General features: G+C 45.4%; 2 protein-coding genes across 8 annotated transcripts in view; one reads left to right on the top strand and one right to left on the bottom strand.

The window, feature by feature from the left end:
• The window catches only part of LOC112628937 (dehydrogenase/reductase SDR family member 4), an 84,663-nt gene that overhangs the window by 39,021 nt on the left and 23,337 nt on the right, over window positions 1-22,305 (bottom strand). The window lies entirely within an intron of this gene.
• Window positions 34-2,616, top strand: LOC112629107 (dehydrogenase/reductase SDR family member 4-like). Its single transcript, XM_025392608.1, has 6 exons — window positions 34-60; window positions 155-306; window positions 406-457; window positions 752-886; window positions 1,351-1,397; window positions 2,094-2,616. The coding sequence occupies exons 1-6, from the start codon at window positions 34-36 to the stop codon at window positions 2,206-2,208; spliced, it is 528 nt and encodes a 175-aa protein (XP_025248393.1). The 3' UTR covers window positions 2,209-2,616.

The following is a 22,305-nucleotide window of genomic DNA, read 5'->3' as shown; positions in this document are numbered from 1 at the left end:
GAACCAGGCTCCATTTTTTCTCACCTGAACCTAATGTATCATTATCTAGCTGAGAAGCTGGTGAGAGCTACTTCTCCCTGAACCTCAGTTTCTTCATGTGCAAGATGCAGGTGAATCATCCTAAGATCTTCGTCAGCTCTGACAAACATCCTAGGAACCCACTCTAACTCCTCATTGCCATGCCTCCTCCAGTGCTCTTCACTCATGCTGTTTCCCCTTCTTCTCTTGGCTTCAGACTCTGGACATTAATGTGAAGGCCCCAGCCCTGATGACAAAGGCAGTGGTGCCAGAAATGGAGAAACGAGGGTACAGAGAGTGAGAGAGAGCCTGGGTGAGATGGGACCCCACACGGGCTGAGGGCAGTGGTCCATAATGGGAAGACCGTCAGCTCTCTTCTTTTTCCAGAGGCGGCTCAGTGGTGATCGTGGCCTCCATAGCAGCCTTCAGTCCATTTCCTGTAAGAACCCTTTTGACTGCCCCTTCCATCCCATCCTGTACATCTTTCCACCCCACCTGTTACCCAAAGAAGTTTGTGTCCCCTTTTAGAATCACACCACCAAGTCCCTGACCACAAAATAGATGCCTTGCCTCCACAAACCATAACCTAGGGAAGGTTTAGCCACAAGACAGTTTCCTAACTATGCCCCTCCCTTACAGGAGATCCCTATTGAGCACTGCCCTTTCTGTCTAGTTATTAGAACCAAGAATGACCTGGAAATTATGAGTCTAACCCATTGTTTTCTCTCTCCAGGGCCTCAGTCCTTACAGTGTCAGTAAAACAGCCTTACTGGGCCTCACCAAGACCCTGGCCATAGAGCTAGCCCCAAGGAACATTAGGGTGAACTGCCTAGCACCTGGACTTATCAAGACCAGCTTCAGCAGGATGGTGAGGAAGGGGAGCTCTGCATCCCACTGGAACCCCTTGAAAGGCATCCATCTTCTTGGACAGGGAAGCCCAGTACCTGATTCCTGAACTCTCAACCACTCCATTCTCCTTCCTTGGGCTTTTCCATATTCCCTCTCTGTACCAACTGCCCTTTCCAAGCCAGACTCCTATCACACCATTCCTGAGGTATAGGGTGGAGACTGAGGTATTCAGACTCTACTCACACTGTTTCCTCTCTCCTTACATGGATGAGAATTGGAGAGATGCAGCAAAATGCATCACTAGAACCTGAAACAAATGAAACACATGACGGCAGTGGGGAGAGCTGGAAGCTAGAAAAAGAAATAGGAAGTGAAAGAGGGAAGTCTCTCCATCCTTACTCTCTTGCCATGAGGACAGGCAGTTTCTTCCCTTTCTGTTCCTCACTTTCCTCCTCTTAAAACTTCTTCCTGCTGCTCTGCAAGGACAAGGAAAAAGAGGAAAGAATGAAAGAAATCCTGCAGATAAGAAGGTAAAACTGTCATGGGATCAAGGGCCCTAAGAGGCATGAAGAAGGAAAGGTCTGGTCCCTAGCAGCCCACAGTCCACTGTCTCAGTCCCACAGATAACACAGGCAGGCTCTCCTCTGCCTCACAGACCACAAATTCATAACACTATCACTGCAGTGGCCTGAGCAAGAAGTCAGTTTCCCTTTCAAAAGGTAAACCCAGAGACATCGGGGTTTCAGCAGTGCAGAGCTCTGGGAGAAGTCCTGAGTTAAGGGACAAGTATAGATTCCTGAAAAAGTTGCAAGCTGAATCTGTACAAATGGAATCACTTTAAACACACCATTTACTGTCACACAGACTCCCTGATACTTTAGTGTGTGCACATGTGAAACCATTTTTTTGAAGTATGAAATAATTGCTCACCATTTTACCTATATAACTTTGGATTTTGGTGTCCTAAGCTCTCTAAAAAAAAACAGTGTGTTTCTATAGTATTTGAATATTATGGGTAATGGTTTTTTGCGAGTACAGTATGCTTATACTAAATTATAACAGCATATCCTCATGGTAACACTTTTTGATAGATGGAAAGCTTGTACACTGATCCCGAAAAGTCATCTGATAATTCTTGATTAAGCAAATTTCATTCCCTGTGTCCCAGGTGAGGGGGCCAGACCTGTTTGATTTTTACTCCCTTCCTTTCTTCCCCTATTCCCCAGGTTAGGTGAGCCAGAGGATTGTGCTGGCATCGTGTCTTTCCTGCGCTCTGAAGATGCCAGCTACATCACTGGGGAGACAGTGGTGGTGGGTGGAGGAACCCCGTCCCGCCTTTGAGGACCCTGCGACAGCCCACGGGGCAGAGTTGGGCTTTAGCTCCTGGTGCTGTTCCTGCATTCATCCACTGGCCTTTCCCACCTCTGCTCACCTTACTGTTCACCTCATAAAATCAGTTCTGCTCTGTGAAAAGATGCAGCCTTCCCTGCAGTCAAGGTGGCGTTTCACTCGGGATTCCTGCTGTTGCTGTGGCCTTGGGTAAAGGCCTCCCCTGAGAACACAGGACAGGCCTGCTGACAAGGCTGAGTCTACCTTGGCAAAGACCAACAGATATTTTTTGCCCGGGCCACTGGAGAATTTGATGGGTGATGGGAGAGAAAGAACCTGGAGTGGAGGGAGCAGAGTTGCAAATTAACAACTTGTAATTTAGGGGCAAATAAAATGCAGATGACTGCAGGGCTTTGAATCGAATCCACGTGTTCATTTCTCAGTGTGGGGTGCTTAGCTGAGCAGAGAGCAGAAGTCTGGCCAGGCTGGATCTCTGGATCCCCCAGCCCTCCTCCCTGTCTCCAGGACCTGAGCATGATGTTCAGGGATGGAGGTGTCCGCAGAGTTGCCAACTGGAAGGAAGGTGGCACGGGAACTCCCAGGACGCCACGGAGATCCCCGAGGCAGGGCCAGCCGGGTGAGAGTGGGGAAGGATGAACTCTAACACCTCCCTGCCCCTTGCCTCCCAGATCAGGCCACCTCGCCTCCCGGCAGTTCCCTCCCGAGTCAGCAAGGACAAGCTGGACGGGTCCTGAGCCGGTGGGGAATAGAGAAACGCCCTGCAATGTACCCAGGTAGACAAACAAAATAAATGGGTTCTGCCCACGGCCCGAGTATTGAGTAGACGGAAAGTGGGGACGCTGTATCCGCCCCAAGACACTGACACTAGGCGACGCACGCTGGGCCTCTGACGCCGAAGCTGGCGAGAGATGTCGGCGCCAGAGCGTGGGGTCTCAGCAGGCTAGGCAGCGCGGCCCGCATGCTCAGTCGAGCAGCTCTCCGGGCGGGCGTGGGAGCTGGAGCTCCAAGGCCCGGGGTGGGAGCGCTCACGCAACCGACCCTGTCTGGAGCGGGCTCGCCTCTGCTGCAGCGCTCAGCGCCCGGGATTTACTGAAGCCGAGTCTAGCATGTGCCACCGCTCCCCAGCGGTGGGGATGTGGGATGCGGCGGGGGCTCCTGTGCAGCAGCCTCAGCAGCGGCGGTCGCCATGGCCAAGCCTACCTTGGAGCTCACCCGAGAGTTGTAAGGTAGGGGACTGCCCCGGTTTATGGGACGCTCAGTCGGGCAGCATCCCAAACCCAGCGCGTTCTTCCCGGCGGTGCACCCCAGCCCGGTGCCTCACACCCCGCCACCCCATGCATCCAGGCTCTAAGGCAGCCCCTGCATCCCAGTCCCGGCCCTTCGCTGTCCCTGGAGCATCCTCCGCTGGAGCTAGATCTTGACCGGTAAGGGGGAGAGGGCGGTGGGGAAACTGCATCACATAATGGGGCGGGTGGGGGGAGGGGCCTCCTCCATTGCTGAGGCTTGAGTAGGCTTTCTATGATCACAGTGTAAACAAAGTGGCAGGGAAGCTCGAACTGGGCGGAGCCCACCGCAGCTCAGTAAGGCCTACCGCTTCTCTAGATTCCACCTCTGGGGACAGGGCATATCTGAACAAAAGGCAGCAGACAGCTCCTGCAGACTTCAGTGTCCCTGCCTGACAGCTCTAAAGACAGCAGTGGCTCTCCCAGCAGGACGTTGGAGCTCCAATAACAGACAGACTACTCCCTCAAGTAGGCCCATGACTCCCGTGTAGCTTGACTGAAAAACACTGCCCAGTAGGGGTGGAGAGACACCTCATACAGGTGGGTGTGAATAAGGAGTGTAGAGAAGAGCTTAAATAACCTGATGGAGCTGAAAACCACAGTAGGAGAACTTCGCGAAGGATACACAAGCTTCAATAGCCCATTCAATCAAGTGGAAGAAAGGATATCAGTGATTAAAGATAAAATTAATGAAATAAAGCGAGAAGACAAGATTAGAGACAAAGAGAGGGAAAAAAACATTCAAATTCAGGAAATACAGAGAACACCACAAAGATACTCCTTGAGAAGAGCAACCCCAAGACACATAATTGTCAGATTCACCAAGGTTAAGGGCAGCCAGAGAAAAAGGTTAGGTTACCAACAAAGGGAAGCCCATCAGACTAACAGCAGATCTCTCAGCAGAAACTCTACAAGCCAGAAGACAGTCGGGACCAATATTCAACATTCTGAAAGAAAGGATTTTTCAAACTAGAATTTCATATCCAGCCAAACTAAGCTTCATAAGTGAAGGAGAAATAAAATCCTTTACAGACAAGCAGATGCTGAGAGATTTTGCCACCACCAGGCGTGCCTTACAAGAGTTCCTGAAGGAAGCACTACACATGGAAAGGAACAACCGGTACCAGCCACTGCAAAAACATACCAAATTGTAAAGACCATCAACGCTGTGAAAAAACTGCATCAATTCATGGGCAAAATAGCCAGCTAACATCATAACGACAGGATCAAATTCACACACAACAATATTTTTTTTTTTTTTTTTTTTTTTTGAGACAGAGTCTGGCTCTGTCGCCCAGGCTGGAGTGCAGTGGCCGGATCTCAGCTCACTGCAAGCTCCGCCTCCCGGGTTCACGCCACCATTCTCCTGCCTCAGCCTCCTGAGTAGCTGGGACTACAGGCGCCCGCCACCTCGCCCGGCTAGTTTTCTGTATTTTTTAGTAGAGACGGGGTTTCACCGTGTTAGCCAGGATGGTCTCGAACTCCTGACCTCATGATCCGCCCGTCTCGGCCTCCCAAAGTGCTGGGATTACAGGCTTGAGCCACCGCGCCCGGCCACACACAACAATATTAACCTTAAATGTAAATGGGAGAGATGCCCCATTTAAAAGACACAGACTGGCAAATTGGATAAAGAATCAAGACCCGGAGGGGCGGAGCAAGATGGCCGAATAGGAACAGCTCCAGTCTCCAACTCCCAGCGCAAGCGACACAGAAGACCGGTGATTTCTGCATTTTCAACTGAGCCTCTGCTGCTGACACCCAGGCAAACAGGGTCTGGAGTGGACCTCAAGCAATCTCCAACAGACCTACAGCTGAGGGTCCTGACTGTTAGAAGGAAAACTATCAAACAGGAAGGACACCTACACCAAAACCCCATCAGTACGTCACCATCATCATCAAACACCAGAGGCAGATAAAACCACAAAGATGGGGAAAAAGCAGGGCAGAAAAGCTGGAAATTCAAAAAATAAGAGCGCATCTCCACCGGCAAAGGAGTGCAGCTCATCGCCATCAATGGATCAAAGCTTGACGGAGAATGACTTTGACGAGATGAGAGAAGAAGGCTTCAGTCCATCAAACTTCTCAGAGCTAAAGGAGGAATTACGTACCCAGCGCAAAGAAACTAAAAATCTTGAAAAAAAAGTGGAAGAATTGATGGCTAGAGTAATTAATGCAGAGAAGGTCATAAACGAAATGAAAGAGATGAAAACCATGACACGAGAAATACGTGACAAATGCACAAGCCTCAGTAACCGACTCGATCAACTGGAAGAAAGAGTATCAGCGATTGAGGATCAAATGAACGAAATGAAGTGAGAAGAGAAACCAAAAGAAAAAAGAAAAAAAAGAAATGAACAAAGCCTGCAAGAAGTATGGGATTATGTAAAAAGACCAAATCTACGTCTGATTGGGGTGCCTGAAAGTGAGGGGGAAAATGGAACCAAGTTGGAAAACACTCTTCAGGATATCATCCAGGAGAACTTCCCCAACCTAGTAGGGCAGGCCAACATTCAAATCCAGGAAATACAGAGAATGCCACAAAGATACTCCTCGAGAAGAGCAACTCCAAGACACATAATTGTCAGATTCACCAAAGTTGAAATGAAGGAAAAAATCTTAAGGGCAGCCAGAGAGAAAGGTCGGGTTACCCACAAAGGGAAGCCCATCAGACTAACAGCAGATCTCTCAGCAGAAACTCTACAAGCCAGAAGAGAGTGGGGGCCAATATTCAACATTCTTAAAGAAAAGAATTTTCAACGCAGAATTTCATATCCAGCCAAACTAAGTTTCATAAGTGAAGGAGAAATAAAATCCTTTACAGATAAGCAAATGCTTAGAGATTTTGTCACCACTAGGCCTGCCTTACAAGAGACCCTGAAGGAAGCACTAAACATGGAAAGGAACAATCGGTACCAGCCATTGCAAAAACATGCCAAAATGTAAAGACCATTTAGGCTAGGAAGAAACTGCATCAACTAACGAGCAAAATAACCAGTTAATATCATAATGGCAGGATCAAGTTCACACATAACAATATTAACCTTAAATGTAAATGGACTAAATGCTCCAATTAAAAGACACAGACTGGCAAACTGAATAAAGAGTCAAGATCCATCAGTCTCCTGTATTCAGGAGACCCATCTCACACGCAGAGACATACATAGGCTCAAAATAAAGGGATGGAGGAAGATTTACCAAGCAAATGGAGAACCAAAAAAAGCAGGGGTTGCAATACTAGTCTCTGATAAAACAGACTTTAAACCATCAAAGATCAAAAGAGACAAAGAAGGCCATTACATAATGGTAAAAGGATCAATTCAACAGGAAGAGCTAACTATCCTAAATATATATGCACCCAATACAGGAGCACCCAGATTCATAAAGCAAGTCCTTAGAGACTTACAAAGAGACTTAGACTCCCATACAATAATAATGGGAGACTTCAACACTCCACTGTCAACATTAGACAGATCAACGAGACAGAAAGTTAACAAGGATATCCAGGAATTGAACTCATCTCTGCAGCAAGCAGACCTAATAGACATCTAGAGAACTCTCCACCCCAAATCAACAGAATATACATTCTTCTCAGCACCACATTGCACTTATTCCAAAATTGACCACATAATTGGAAGTAAAGCACTCCTCAGCAAATGTACAAGAACAGAAATTATAACAAACTGTCTCTCAGACCACAGTGCAATCAAACTAGAACTCAGGACTAAGAAACTCAATCAAAACCGCTCAACTCCATGGAAACTGAACAACCTGCTCCTGAATGACTACTGGGTACATAACGAAATGAAGGCAGAAATAAAGATGTTCTTTGAAACGAATGAGAACAAAGATACAACATACCAGAATCTCTGGGACACATTTAAAGCAGTGTGTAGAGGGAAATTTATAGCACTAAATGCCCACAAGAGAAAGCAGGAAAGATCTAAAATTGACACTCTAACATCACAATTAAAAGAACTAGAGAAGCAAGAGCAAACACATTCAAAAGCTAGCAGAAGGCAAGAAATAACTAAGATCAGAGCAGAACTGAAGGAGATAGAGACACAAAAAACCCTCCAAAAAATCAATGAATCCAGGAGTTGGTTTTTTGAAAAGATCAACAAAATTGACAGACCGCTAGCAAGACTAATAAAGAAGAAAAGAGAGAAGAATCAAATAGACGCAATAAAAAATGATAAAGGGGATATCACCACCGACCCCACAGAAATACAAACTACCATCAGAGAATACTATAAACACCTCTACGCAAATAAACTAGAAAATCTAGAAGAAATGGATAATTTCCTGGACACTTACACTCTTCCAAGACTAAACCAGGAAGAAGTTGAATCCCTGAATAGATCAATAGCAGGCTCTGAAATTGAGGCAATAATTAATAGCCTACCAACCAAAAAAAGTCCAGGACCAGATGGAGTCACAGCTGAATTCTACCAGAGGTACAAGGAGGAGCTGGTACCATTCCTTCTGAAACTATTCCAACCAATAGAAAAAGAGGGAATCCTCCCTAACTCATTTTATGAGGCCAACATCATCCTGATACCAAAGCCTGGCAGAGACACAACAAAAAAAGAGAATTTTAGACCAATATCCCTGATGAACATCGATGCAAAAATCCTCAATAAAATACTGGCAAACCGGATTCAACAACACATCAAAAAGCTTATCCACCATGATCAAGTGGGCTTCATCCCTGGGATGCAAGGCTGGTTCAACATTCGCAAATCAATAAACATAATCCAGCATATAAACAGAACCAAAGACAAGAACCACATGATTATCTCAATAGATGCAGAAAAGGCTTTTGACAAAATTCAACAGCCCTTCATGCTAAAAACTCTCAATAAATTCGGTATTGATGGAACGTACCTCAAAATAATAAGAGCTATTTATGACAAACCCACAGCCAATATCATACTGAATAGGCAAAAACTGGAAAAATTCCCTTTGAAAACTGGCACAAGACAGGGATGCCCTCTCTCACCACTCCTATTCAACATAGTGTTGGAAGTTCTGGCTAGGGCAATTAGGCAAGAGTAGGCAGTTCTATGCTCAGTGTAAGCAAAGTCACAAGGAAGCTCGAACTGGGCGGAGGCCACCTCAACTCAGCAAGGCCTAATGCCTCTCTAGATTCCACCTCAGGGGGCAGGGCATACCTGAACAAAAGGAAGCAGACAGCTTCTGCAGACTTCAACTTCTCTGCCTGACAGCTCAGAAGAGACCAGTGGTTCTCCCAGCGTGGCATTTGAGCTCTGAAAATGGACAGATTGCCTCCTCAAGTGGGTCCCTGACCCCTGTGTAGCCTGACTGGGAGACACCTCCCAGTAGGGGTCAACAGACACCTCCTACAGGTGGGTGCCCTCTGGGACCAAGCTTCCAGAAGAAAGATCAGGCAGCAATATTTGCTGTTCTGCAGCCGCTGCTAGTGATACCCAGGCAAACAGGGTCTGCAGTGGACCTCCAGCAAACTCCAAAAGACCTGCAGCTGAGGGGCCTGTCTGTTAGAAGGAAAACTAACAAACAGAAACCAATAGCATCAACATCAGCAAAGGACAGTATCAACATCAGAATAGCAAAGGACAACCACACCAAAACCCCATCCGTAGGTCACCAACATCAATGACCAAAGGTAGATAAAACCACAAAGATGGGAGAAACCAGAGCAGAGAGGCTGAAACTTCCAAAAACCAGAAAGTCTCTTCTCCTCCAACAGAATACAAGTCCTCGCCAGCAAGGGAACAAAATTGTATGGAGAATGAGTTTGGCAAGTTGATAGAAGCAGGCTTCAGAAGGTCAATAATAACAAACTTCTCCGAGCTAAAGGAGCACGTTCTAACCCATCACAAGGAAGCTAAAAAACCTTGAAAAAAGGTTAGACAAATGGCTAACTAGAATAAAGAGTGTAGAGAAGAGCTTAAATGACCTGATGGAGCTGAAAACCACAGTACGAGAACTTCATGAAGGATACACAAGCTTCAATAGTCAATTCAATCAAGTGGAAGAAAGGATATCAGTGATTGAATGTCAAATTAATTAAAGTCAGAAGACAATATTACAGACAAAAAGAGAAAAAAGGAACATTCAAATTCAGGAAATACAGAGACCACCACAAACATACCCCTTAAGAAGAGCAACCTCAAGACACATAATTGTCAGATTCACCAAGGTTAAGGGCAGCCAGAGAGAAAGGTTGGGTTACCAACAAAGGGAAGCCCATCAGACTAACAGGGGATCTCTCAGCAGAAACCCTACAATCCAGAAGACAGTTATGACCAATATTCAACATCCTGAAAGAAAATATTTTTCAAACTAGAATTTCATATCCAGCCAAACCAGCTTCACAAGTGAACGAGAAATAAAATCCTTTACAAACAAGCAAATGCTGAGAGATTTTGTCACCACCAGGCCTGCCTTACAAGAGCTCCTGAAGGAAGCACTAAACATGGAAAGGAACAACCGGTACCAGCCACTGCAAAAACATACCAAATTGTAAAGATCATCAATGCTATGAAGAAACTGCATCAATTAATGGGCAAAATAACCAGCTAACATCATAATGACAGGATCAAATTCACACATAACAATATTAACCTTAAATGTAAATGGGATAAATGCCCAATTAAAAGACACAGACTGGCAAATTGGATAAAGAGTCAAGACCCATTGGTGAGCTATAGTCAGAAGACCCATCTCATGTGCTAAGACACACGTAGGCTTAAAATGAAGGGATGGAGGAAGATCTACCAAACAAATGGAAAGGGAAAAAAAGCAGGGGTTGCAATCCTAGCCTCTAATAAAACAGACATTAAACCAACAAAGATGAAAAGAGACAAAGAAAGTCATCACATAATGGTAAACGTATCAATTCAACAAGAAGAGCTAACTATTCTAAATATATATACACCAAATACGGGAGCACCCAGATTCATAAAGCAAGTTCTTAGAGACCTACAAAGAGGCTTAGAGTCCCACACAATAATAATGGGAGACGTTGACACCCAACTGTTAATATTAGACAGAAAATTAACAAGGATGTCCAGGACTTGAACTCAGCTCTAGACCAAGCAGGTGTAATACAAATCTACAGAACTCTCTACCCCAAATCAACAGAATATATATTCTTCTCAGCACCATATCACACTTATTCTGAAATTGACCACATAATTGGAAGTAAAACACTCTTCACCAAATGTCAAAGAACAGAAATCACAACAAACTGTCTCTCAGACCACAGTGCAATCAAATTAGAACTCAGGATTAAGAAACTCATTCAAAACTGCACAACTACATAAAAACTGAACAACCTGAACAACCTGCTCCTGAATGACTACTGGGTAAATAACAAAACGAAGGCAGAAGTAAAGATGTTCTTTGAAATCAATGAGAACAAAGACACAACATACCAGAATCTCTGGGACACATTTAAAGCAGTTTGTAGAGGGAAATTTATAGCACTGAATGCCCACAAGAGAAAGCAGGAAAGACCTAAACTCAACACCCTAACCTTAAAATTAAAAGACCTAGAGAAGCAAGAGCAAAAAAATTCAAAAGCTAGCAGAAGACAAGAAATAATTAAGATCAGAGCAGAACTGAAGGAGACAGAGACACACAAAAAGAAAAACTTGAAAAACGCAATGAATCCAAGAGCTGGGTTTTTTTTTAAAGGTCAACAAAATAGACCGCTAGCAAGACTGCTAAGAAAGAAAAGAAGAATCAAATAGACACAATAAAAAAATGATAAAGGGAATATAACCACTGATCCCACAGAAATACACACTACCATCAGAGAATATTACAAACATCTCTATGCAAATAATCTAGAAAACTTAAAAGAAATGGATACATTCCCAGACAAATACACCCACCCAAGACTAAATCAGGAAGAAGTTGATTCACTGAATACACTAATAACAGGTTCTGAAACTGAGGCAATAATTAATAGCCTACCAAACCAAAAAAGTCTAGGACCAGATGGATTCACAGCCGAATTCTACCAGAGGTAGAAAGAGGAGCTGGTACCATTCCTTCTGAAACTATTACAATAAATACAAAAAGAAGGAATCCTAACTAATTTTATAAGGCCAGCATCATCCTGATAACAAAGCCTGGCAGAGATGCAACAAAAAAAGAGAATTTTAGGCCAATATCCCTGATGAACATCATTGCGAAAATCCTCAATAAAATACTGGCAAACTGAATACAGCAGCACATCAAAAAGCTTATCCGCCACGATCAAGTTGGCTTCTTCCCTGGGATGCAAGGCTGGTTCAACATACGCAAATCAATAAATGTAATCCATCACATAAACAGAAGCAAGGATAAAAAACCACATGATTATCTCAATAGATGCAGAAAAGTCTTTGACAAAATTGAACACCCCTTCATGCTAAAAACTCTCAATAAACTAGGAATAGATGTAATGCATCTCAAAATAATAAGAACTATTTGAATGGGCAAAACTGGAAGCATTCCCTTTGAAAACTGGCATAAGACAAGGATGCCCTCCCTCACCACTCCTATTCTACATAGTATTGGATGTTCCAGCCAGGGCACTTAGGCAAGGGGAAGAAATAAAGGGTATTCAATTAGGAAAAGAGGAAGTCAGATTGTCCCTGTTTGCAGATGACATGATTTTCTATTTAGAAAACCCCATCATCTCAGCCCAAAATCTCCTTAAGCTGATAAGCAACTTCAGCAAAGTCTCAGGACACAAAATCAATGTGTAAAAATCACAAGCATTCCTATACACCAATAATAGCCAAATCATGAGTGAACTCCCATTCACAATTGCTACAAAGAGAATAAGATACCTAGGAATCCAACTTACATGGGATGTGAAGGACCTCTTCAAGGAGAACTGCAAACCACTGCTCAAGGAAATAAGTGAGGATACAAACAAATGGAAAAACATTCCATGTTCGTGGATAGGAAGAATCAATATCATGAAAATGGCCATACTGCCCAAGGTAATTTATACATTCAATGCTGTCCCCAAAAAGCTACCATTGACTTTCTTCACAGAATTGGAAAAAGCTACTTTAAATTTCGTATGGAACCTAAAAAGAGCCCATATAACCAAGACAATCCTAAGCAAAAAGAACAAAGCTGGAGGCATCATGCTACCTGACTTCAAACTATACTGCAAGGCTACAGTAACCAAAACAGCATGGTTCTGGTACCAAAACAGATATCTAGACCAATGGAATGGAACAGAGGCCTCAGAAATGACACCACGCATCTAAAACCATCTGATCTTTGACAAACCTGACAAAAACAAGCAATGAGGAAAGGATTCCCTATTTAATAAATGGTGTTGGGAAAACTGGCTAGCCATATGCAGAAATCTGAAACTGGACGCCGTCCTTACACCTTATAAAAAAATTAACTCCATATGGATTAAAGACTTAAATGTAAGACCTAAAACCATAAAAACACTAAAAGAAAACTGAGGCCATACCATTGAGGACATAAGTATGGGCAAAGACTTCATGACTAAAACACCAAAAGCTATGGCAACAAAAGCCAAAATAGACAAAGGGGACCTAGTTAAAGAGCTTCGGTGCAGCAAAAGAAACTACCAGAGTGAACAGGCCATCTACAGAATGGGAGAAAATTTTTGCAATCTATCCATCTGACAATGGGTTAATATCCAGAATCTAAGTGCAAATCAAAACTACAAGGAGATACCATCTCACACCAGTTAGAATGGCAATCATTAAAATGTCAGGAAACAACAGATGCTGGAAAGGAGATGGAGAAAGAGGAACACTTTTACACTGTTGGTGGGAATGTAAACTAGTTCAACCATTGCAGAAGACAGTGTGGCCATTCCTCAAGGATCTGGAACCAGAAATACCATTTGACCTAGCAATCCCATTACTGGGTATATACCCAAAGGATTATAAATCATTCTAATATAAAAATACATGCACATGTATGTTTTTTGCAGCACTGTTCACAATACAAAGACTTGGAACCAACCCAAATGCCCATCAATAACAGACTGGATAAAGAAAATGTGGCACATATACACCATGGAATACTATGCAGCCATAAAAAAGGATGAGTTCATGTCCTTTGCAGGGACATGGATGAAGCTGGAAACCATCATTCTCAGCAAACTAACACAAAAACAGAAAACCAAACACTGCAAGTTCTTACTAATAAGTGGGAGTGGAACAGTGAGACACATGGACACAGGGAGGGGAACATCACACAACAGGGCCTGTCGGCAGCATGGGGGGCTAGGGGAGGGAGAGCATTTGAAAAAATACTTAATGTAGATGATGGGTTGATGGGTGCAGAAAACCACCATGGCACGTTTATACCTATATAACAAACCTGCAAGTTCTGCACATGTATCTCAGAAATTAAAGTATAATAATTTAAAAAAAGAAAAAAATTTTAAAAAAGAAATTAAAAAGTGGGGGTTGGAACATGGGAGAAATAAAAGAAAAGCAATTTGAAGGACAGTATGTATAGTGTCATCTCATTTGTGAAACAATTTTTAGAAGAAAAATGCATGTAAATGTATAGGAAACTTCTGGAAGGATACACAAAGCCAGGAGCTATATGGGAAAAAGGTAAAGGAACCATAAGGAAGAGTTACCTTTCAGTTTTCACATAACTTTTTATCCTTTTTTAAAATAATGGGCATGTGTTATTTTTATAATTTAATGAATAGATGTGTTGATTTGAAAAACACAATGATCCTGAAAGTTAAAATTCCAATTCAGAGAAAATTGATTTATGTGACAACTATCAATCCCCCAAAAATGCCAGAAAAATGAAATGTAACTATACAACACAGACAGTGATTGAGGTTGTCATCACTCACTGTGATTTCACATATAGAATTTAAAACACCTGACCGGGCACAGTGGCTCATGCCTGTAATACCAGCACTTTGGGAGGCCAAGGAAGGAAGATCACTAGGTCAAGATCGAGACGATCCTGACCAACATGGTGAAACCCCATCTCTACTAAAAACCCAAAAATTAACTGGGTGAGGTGGTGTGCACCTGTAGTCCCAGCTACTTGGGAGGCTGAGGCAGAAGAATCGCTTGAACCCGGGAAGAACAGGCTGCAGTGAGCCGAGATTGTGCCACTGCACTCCAGCCTGGTGACAGAGCAAGACACCATCTCAAAAAAACAAACAAACAAACAAAAAAAAAAAAGAATTTAAAATGCCGCAGTCCTTGGTGGACTGAACAAAAGAATATTAATGCAGGAATAAAGACAAAGATGAGTATATTTGGAAGAAGGGGTTGGGGGCTCCTTGCTTCTAGTGAACAAGGGCCCTGAGTTTCTACAGCCCTTTGTATTTATTGAGTAAAGGAGGTAGGGAGAAACAGGTGGTTGTCAGTCAGCTGCTTGACTTAGTGCAGGCTTGCATGAGTGCATTCTTTGAACAGTAGTCTCCAGATATTGCAGTAGATAACCTCAAGGAGCACAGCACCAGGGAGTGATTGCCCTCAGCAAACCTCCTGGTGGCAGGTGCAGAAGTGAGTTTGCCCACATTCTGCATTCATGATAAACAGTTTGCTGTTTGATCATATAGCCTTCAGTGGAATGCTGAGTTGGTCACAACCCTCAGGCCTCTGGCTCCCTACATTAAAACACCCATTTCACCAGATGAAAAATATTCAATAAAATTTATAAAAAAGCACTTAAAACTTGTCAGCACTTAGTAAGGAAGTGCTCAATAAATACTGTTAACACTCTTACTTTCTCTGGTTGGCAGTTGTCCTAACCCCACACCAGCCGTCCCACATTGCCTAATCCTGACTTGTGTCAGTGATGCATGACTCAACAGTCAATCTAGGACAGCTATTGCAAAATGCAAGACTTAAATTCCACCCCAGGTGAATCCTCTTCTGGACCACAGGCAGCCCTTGAAAATGATGGGATTAGAGCCCTCAATCGTGGAGGCATTTGTTCCTCAAGACAGGCAGATGTTACCACCTCTATACAAGAACAATCCCATTGCCTATTACAGCTCCCATCTCAAAGAGATACTCCCACATATGCATGTATTTCCCTGAAAGATTTCCTGTTTTTGTTTTTGTTTTTGTTTTTTTTAGATGGAGTCTCTCGTTCTGTTGCCCAGGCTGGAGTGCAGTGGCGTGATCTTGGCTCACTGCAACCTCTGCCTCCCAGGTTCAAGCAATTCTTCTGCCTCAGCCTCCTGAGTAGCTGGGATTACAGGCACGTGCCACCAGGCCCAACTAGCTATTGTATTTTTAGTAGAGACGGAGTGTCACCATGTTGGTCAGACTGGTCTCGAACTCCTGACCACGCCCAGCTAAGTTTTGTAGTTTTAGTAAAGACAGGGTTTCACCATGTTGGCCAGGCTGGTCTCAAACTCCAGACCACACCTGGCTAATTTTGGTATTTTCAGTAGAGATGAGGTTTCACCATCTCGGCCAGCTGGTCTCGGACTCCTGACCTCAAGTGATGTGCTCACTACGGCCTCCTAAAGTGCTGGGATTACAGGCGTGAGCCACCATGCCCGGCCCAAGATTTCCCGTTCTTATCTCCAATAAGCCAGCTTGATGAGGAGTAGTGCTATCCTAGTGCTATAGTACAGCTATACTAGTGCTATAGTAGTACTATAGTAGTACTATAACCATACTTCTTGACTTCCTTCTATCCTTTTCTGCTCACAGGCCTCCTCCCTAATGTCTCCTGTGCTCTTTGCAAAAGAAATAGTGCTGGAGGCCAAATAGCAACTCTGCCCACAAAAGGAAGGGCCATGTGATGTTCACCAAGCTCCCAAGCCACAATTCTCTTTTCCCAGAATCCTTTGCTCTTTGAAGTGTGGTCTTCCTCACGTTCCTGCAACCCTCCGCCCCTCAGTCAGCCTACCTCTGAAGAGAAGGGGAAGAGAGATCAAATGCCCCTTGCAGGCCTGTCCCTTTGAACCAAGCCCTGAGAAGCCCTGCAGCAGTCCTCCTGTGTACCCTCTCCCCAGCCCTACACACAGATGGAGAGCCCTGGGAAGGGTTTTCACAGTGCATTAGCACCAAAGAGTGCGAGAGGACAAGGAGTGTGGCGCTTCCAGCCTCTGTCAATAATTCATGAGGTCAGACTGACGAGGACCAGTCAGAGTCAGTTTTCCCTGGACATGGGGAAAATTATACTTAAGCTCTCCTATCTCATCGGGATGTGCTGAGCACCAAAGCAGAGTACTGCAGCTGTAACTTCTTGGCTGAGGAAAATAGTATAAATCCAGTACAGGCCTGTTCTATTACTTGCTTGCCATATATCCTCTTTTGAATGTCGAAATCCATTTTTTTTCTTTTTCTTTTTTTTTTTTTTTTTTGAGACAGAGTCTCCGTCTGTCGCTCAGGCTGGAGTGCAGTGGCGCAATCTCAGCTCACTGCAAGCTCCGCTTCATGGGTTCATGTCATTCTCCTGCCTCAGCCTCCCGATTAGCTGGGACTACAGGCACGTGCCACCATACCCGACTAATTTTTTGTATTTTCAGTAAAGACGGGGTTTCACCGTGTTAGTCAGGATGGGCTTGATCTCCTGACCTCGTGATCTGCCCGCCTCAGCCTCCCAAAGTGCTGGGATTACAGGCATGAACCACCATGCCCAGCTGAATGTTGATATCTTTTTCAGCTGCACAGCTGACCTACACATACACTAAATGAATCTTAAGCAAACATGAATTATATTAAAAAGTCATCCCTAGAACTGGATTTCATAAACCAGGATTCTTCCCCCCAGTTGCAGGGGAATAAGGTTGCCAAACTGGTGATTTCACCAACAACACATCTCTAAACCTACCCATCTGCTTTCATCATCTTTTCTGAAAGAAAACACTAACACACACACAAAAAAAGGAGCAAACGTATACTCCACAATAAAGGACTGTTAAATAAACTTAGCTTGATGAAACTCACTATAATGTGTTTCCTTTTCTCATGTTGCCTTACACTAGTGAAAACGTTGCCATGGACCAGCACTGCTTCTCAGTCTGGCCTTTGGAGGCCAGTGGGTTAAACCAATTCTGATGCTTACATTTGCGTCTGTTGGGGCCTTTCTACAGTGCACCATAAGCCATCCACATTTATTGATACTCCCAGAAACCTAGGAGGGAGATCACTTCAGCCCACTTGGAAGAAGGGGAGGCTGAAGTCTTGGACACAGAATTTATAGCTGGCAAGGACTTTATTCACCATCTACTCCATAATGTCAGTAATTTACAGATGAAGAGTCTGGCCCAGGGCACCAATAATAATCACTACATGGTAGCAGTAACTACTATGTGCTTATAGCTTACAGTTCATAAAGAGATTTTGCATTCAACAAATATTTATTGAACTAGGATGGAGGCTAACACCTGGGGACATAGTGGTTAGGCAAAACGTGAGTGCCCCCAGTTCTCAGCATTTCCACCACTGCTCCAGGGACTCTGCAGCCTCCTCTCTAGCACTTAGTCCCTGTAAAGGAGGAAGTCCCTTTGGAGAGGGATGCGAGATACTGTTTGGTCAATGACCATAGTCTGCCCTCCAGGGCCCGTGAAGATGGAGGAGACCTTGGGCAGAGTGAAGGGCAGTGCCAGGCCTGGTGCAGCTACTCCCTATCACATCTCTCCCAGGCTCCTCCAGCCTCACCTGGTGGACTCTATGAGGACCACAGGCCTCACCTCCATGGGCAGTCTCAAAACATTTGCCCTCCTGTGGGCTGTCACATACATTGACCCAGAGGTTCTTGGAGAAGAAATTCTGAAGAAGCAAAAGCAACTCAAAACCCCCACTTTCCGCAGAAGAAAAACGTGGGCAAGGAGATGTAGAAGAGCAGCGGCCAAAGTCTGCGGGTTCCTGCAGGGGCCAGGGGAGGGGCGAGCCCTACAGAAAACTTGAACAGAGAGCGCTTTGGTCACCAGCTAGCCCGAGAAGGCAAGCCCCAGTCGGGCGGAACGTAGCTGGCTGCCGGGGGCGGCGGCGGAGGGAGGCGAGCACCGCCACAGAGGACTTCCAGCGGGCCAAGGACGGAGAGGGGGCGGGGAGGGTGAGGGCAGGGAAGCGGCCCGCCCTTCGTCCTGCCCTTCGCCCTACTCTCTGTCACCTCCGGTGGAAGGAGTGGAACCCAGACTTGCTGGTCTGAGCCATGCACAAGGCGGGGCTGCTAGGCCTCTGTGACCAGGCTTGGAATTCGGTGCGGATGGCCAGCTCCGGGATGACCCGCCGGGACCCGCTCGCGAATAAGGTGGCCCTGGTAACCGCCTCCACCGACGGGTGAGTGCTCCGGCGGGAGTTTCTGAGGCCCTGGCTGCCTGGAAACAGGCACTGGCCTCTCATCCTCGGCCTCCGGTGCCCCTGTCCTCAGACCTCACACGCGGCCAAAGTCTGGCCCTGGAAAAAAGCAGCCGTGTGGTCCGCCTGAAGCCCCTCGGAATCCCCTGGCCCTGGACCCTCTCTTGCCAGGTTCGCGTCCCTGCTGCCTCTGACACAACTGTACCACCTCTGTGCAGCCCCATCTTTCTAGTCCCCGCAGTGTTCTGGGCTGCCCCAGTCAACCAGCCCCACCTAGCGTCCGGGAAGACCAGAAACTAGAAATCCAAGGGAATCTGGATTTCAAAATCCTATCCCAAGGCCTCCAGCACTTTGAAAATGTACCAGACACTCTGTTTGGGCACCGGAAAGTCTCCCGGAACCCCTCCCCCTTACCTAGATGGGACACAAAAGCCATGTGTCAAGATTTTTGTTTAGGTCGGTACATCTGGGCCTACCTTGTCCAGCCTGTTTCTCACCCACCACTCGTCTGTCCTGGTTCTGATTCCTACAGGACTTTGCTAGATGCCAGCTCTCCGCAAAACGAAAATACAAATGTAGGTAAAACGCTAACGACTGACAAGTGCAGAATGTGTAACTCTTCCTCCCAAGGAAATATTTACATTTTTGACCGGAGACCATCTTTTCACAAAATAGATGTTCCCAAAAAATGACTACGGATAGAATTTTGAGAATGTTGTAGACTAGTAAGAAAGAAACGTGGGGGCAAGGCTGTTCTGAGTGAGACCCTCAAATCATGGAAGTGGCTGCTGCACACCCAGCTCATTTCTTACCTCTCAGTACCAACAGGGGATGAAGCCTGTCACCCATGGTGGGAACTGTAGAAAGTGATGTAAGTTCTTGGGAACTGAGGCTGTGGTCCAGGTCATAAGAAAAAGTAAATGAGTGCCAAAAATCGCCGTGCTATTAAGCCTGTTTTACACATAGAAGAGACACGTGGAGATCATATAGCGAAAGAGCCAGAATTCAAACCCGAGCAGTCTTCAGAGCCCATGCTGTCCACCTCTTCCCCTGCACAGGCCTTAGCAGTCTTTGTCTCTTTCTGCTCACAGGATTGGCTTTGCCATTGCCCGGCGTTTGGCCCAGGACGGGGCCCACGTGGTCGTCAGCAGCCGGAAGCAGCAGAATGTGGACCAGGCAGTGGCCACGCTGCAGGGGGAGGGGCTGAGCGTGACGGGCACCGTGTGCCATGTGGGGAAGGCGGAGGACCGGGAGCGGCTGGTGGCTACGGTGAGGTGCAAGGAAATAGGCACAGAGCCAGGAAGTGGAAAAGGGAGCCAGCCTGATCCTCCTTCCCTGCTTTCCTGGATAGCAGCACATTTTTACTGTGTGCCTTTCTGTTATGTTCATAAACTAACTTCAGAGAATCATCCCATCTCAGTCAGAATTTTAAAACATTCTAATGCTTCAACCCTGCATCACCCCTTGAGTACCCCAAAGAAACAGTTGGTACTGGTTCTCTAGTAATTTTCCATCTAATTGGACAGATGAGAAGGGTAAATACAATCACAAAATAGATGTTCCCACCCATGAGCTAATAAACAATCCCCTATTCTTCAGCTTATAGAGTCAAGTCCCTGGGAACCTCAGGGAGCAGCCCACCATGTTTCAGCCACTTATTATGTGCCATTTCCTGTGTTCAGAGCCTTACACAGGTTATCTCTAGGCCTGACAACAACCCAAGCAAGGCAAGGACTATTCTCTCAGTCTGCAGAGACTGGCTCAGATAGCTGGAGCTACCTCCTAAGGTCCCACAGCCAGTAAGGAAAGAGCTGTGATTCAACCCAGACCTCCCAAGCTCCCTTCCTTTATTGGCTGGCTATGGACTACCAGGTACTGGACTTTAGTCTCAAAGAAAGTATGTAAGTTAATGTCACAATTAGTAGTGGACACCAGCCTTGCAGCTGCTGAAGAAAATATGAACCATCCAGCAAAGGAAGCTCCTCTTCCTTTGAGGCTCAGGACACACTTTATTCCCCAGAGTGGAAGGGAGAATCTACCCAAAAATGGATAGTACAGGATTGTGCTAACAGATTGGAAGGTTGGCAGAAATAATTTGCATAATCTTCTTAGAAGAGGAGGATCTTAACAATAGTAGACGGTAGTGTGGTAGACAGTATAGGGTAATTCTGTTTTTAAGGAACTGTGTGGCAAATGCTCAGATGTGCATTGGAAAGAGCCAAATGTGAGTCCAAGAGAGTCACAAATGTGAGTCCAAAAAAGCCTAGCCTAGGCTGGTGAACACAGCCCAAGATTGGGGACTTGATCCTGATAGTGGAAGGAGCTGTTTGGGAGTCTGGGTCAATTAGCACTAACTATATGACATGTAAGTAGCAATTTAATGTCAAAATCCTGCTGGAAAAACATCCTGTGACCCCCACTAGGTTCACTTAACAAGGCCTACAGGCCTAGCCCAGAAGTGGTACTTGAGCTAAACGTTTAGGAATAAATGTGAATGGACAGATGGAACAGAGATGAGATTCCAGATAACTCCACAAAATGAGCAGACAGCCAAGAAGGAACTGAAGGAAAGACAGGAGCGCTGTCAGTCCACAGTGGAGAGCACAGGCTTAGAAGTACTGCTGGGAAAGGGCTGCATTGGAAAGATAGAGGCCATGGGCCTCCATATCCTTCCTTTTTTTTTTTTTTTTTTTTTTTTGAGACAGAGTTTTACTCTTTTTGCCCAGGCTAGAGTGCTATGGCACAGTCTTAGCTCACTGCAACCTCAGCCTCCAGGTTCAAGCAATCCTCATGCCTCAGATCCCAAGTAGCTAGGATTACAGGCATCCACCACCACGTCCAGCTAATTTTTGTATTTTAGTAGAGATGGGGTTTCACAATGTTGGCCAGGCTGGTCTTGAACTCCTCACCTCAGGTGATACACCCCCTCGGCCTCCCAAAGTGCTGGGATTACAGGCATGAGCCACCGCACCCGGCAATAGCTTCTTAAAAGGATATGTTAAGGACCTTAAAAGGATATGTTTAGACATCCTTATAGCAAATAAGAAGCCATGTGAGGTTTTGAGCAAGAGAAAGATGGTTATTAAGAAAGATAATCCAGGCCAGGGCGGTGGCCCAAGCCTGTAATCCCAGCACTTTGGGAGGCCGAGACGGGTGGATCACAAAGTCAGGAGATCGAGACCATCCTGGCTAACACAGTGAAACCCCGTCTCTACTAAAAAAAATACAAAAAACTAGCTGGGCGAGTTTGCAGCACCTGTAGTCCCAGTTACTCGGGAGGCTGAGCGAGGACAATGGCATAAACCCGGGAGGCAGAGCTTGCAGTGAGCAGAGATCCGGCCACTGCACTCCAGCCTGGGCAACAGAGCGAGACTCTGTCTCAAAAAAAAAAAAAGAAAGATAATCTGGCTCTGGTAGGAAGCATAAACAAAGAAGACACTGAATCCAGGGCATCAGTGAGGAAGCTGTTGCTGTCATCCAGGTTTAGAGCAGTGGTGGTGGGACTGGAACAGATGTGCCCA

This window comes from Theropithecus gelada, chromosome 7b (genome assembly GCF_003255815.1).
Source record: "Theropithecus gelada isolate Dixy chromosome 7b, Tgel_1.0, whole genome shotgun sequence".
NCBI classification, from domain to species: Eukaryota; Metazoa; Chordata; class Mammalia; order Primates; family Cercopithecidae; genus Theropithecus; species Theropithecus gelada.
The sequence above is the reverse complement of the archived record's forward strand: the minus strand, read 5'-3'. Positions and strand labels throughout refer to the sequence as shown.

Excerpts from the sequence above, each read along its gene's own strand:
- LOC112629107 (XM_025392608.1), top strand. The coding sequence starts at position 34 with ATGTATCATTATCTAGCTGAGAAGCTG. Across the intron at positions 307-405 it reads CCAGAAATGGAGAAACGAGG|AGGCGGCTCAGTGGTGATCG; the intron begins GTACAGAGAGTG and ends TTCTTTTTCCAG. Across the intron at positions 458-751 it reads CAGCCTTCAGTCCATTTCCT|GGCCTCAGTCCTTACAGTGT; the intron begins GTAAGAACCCTT and ends TTCTCTCTCCAG.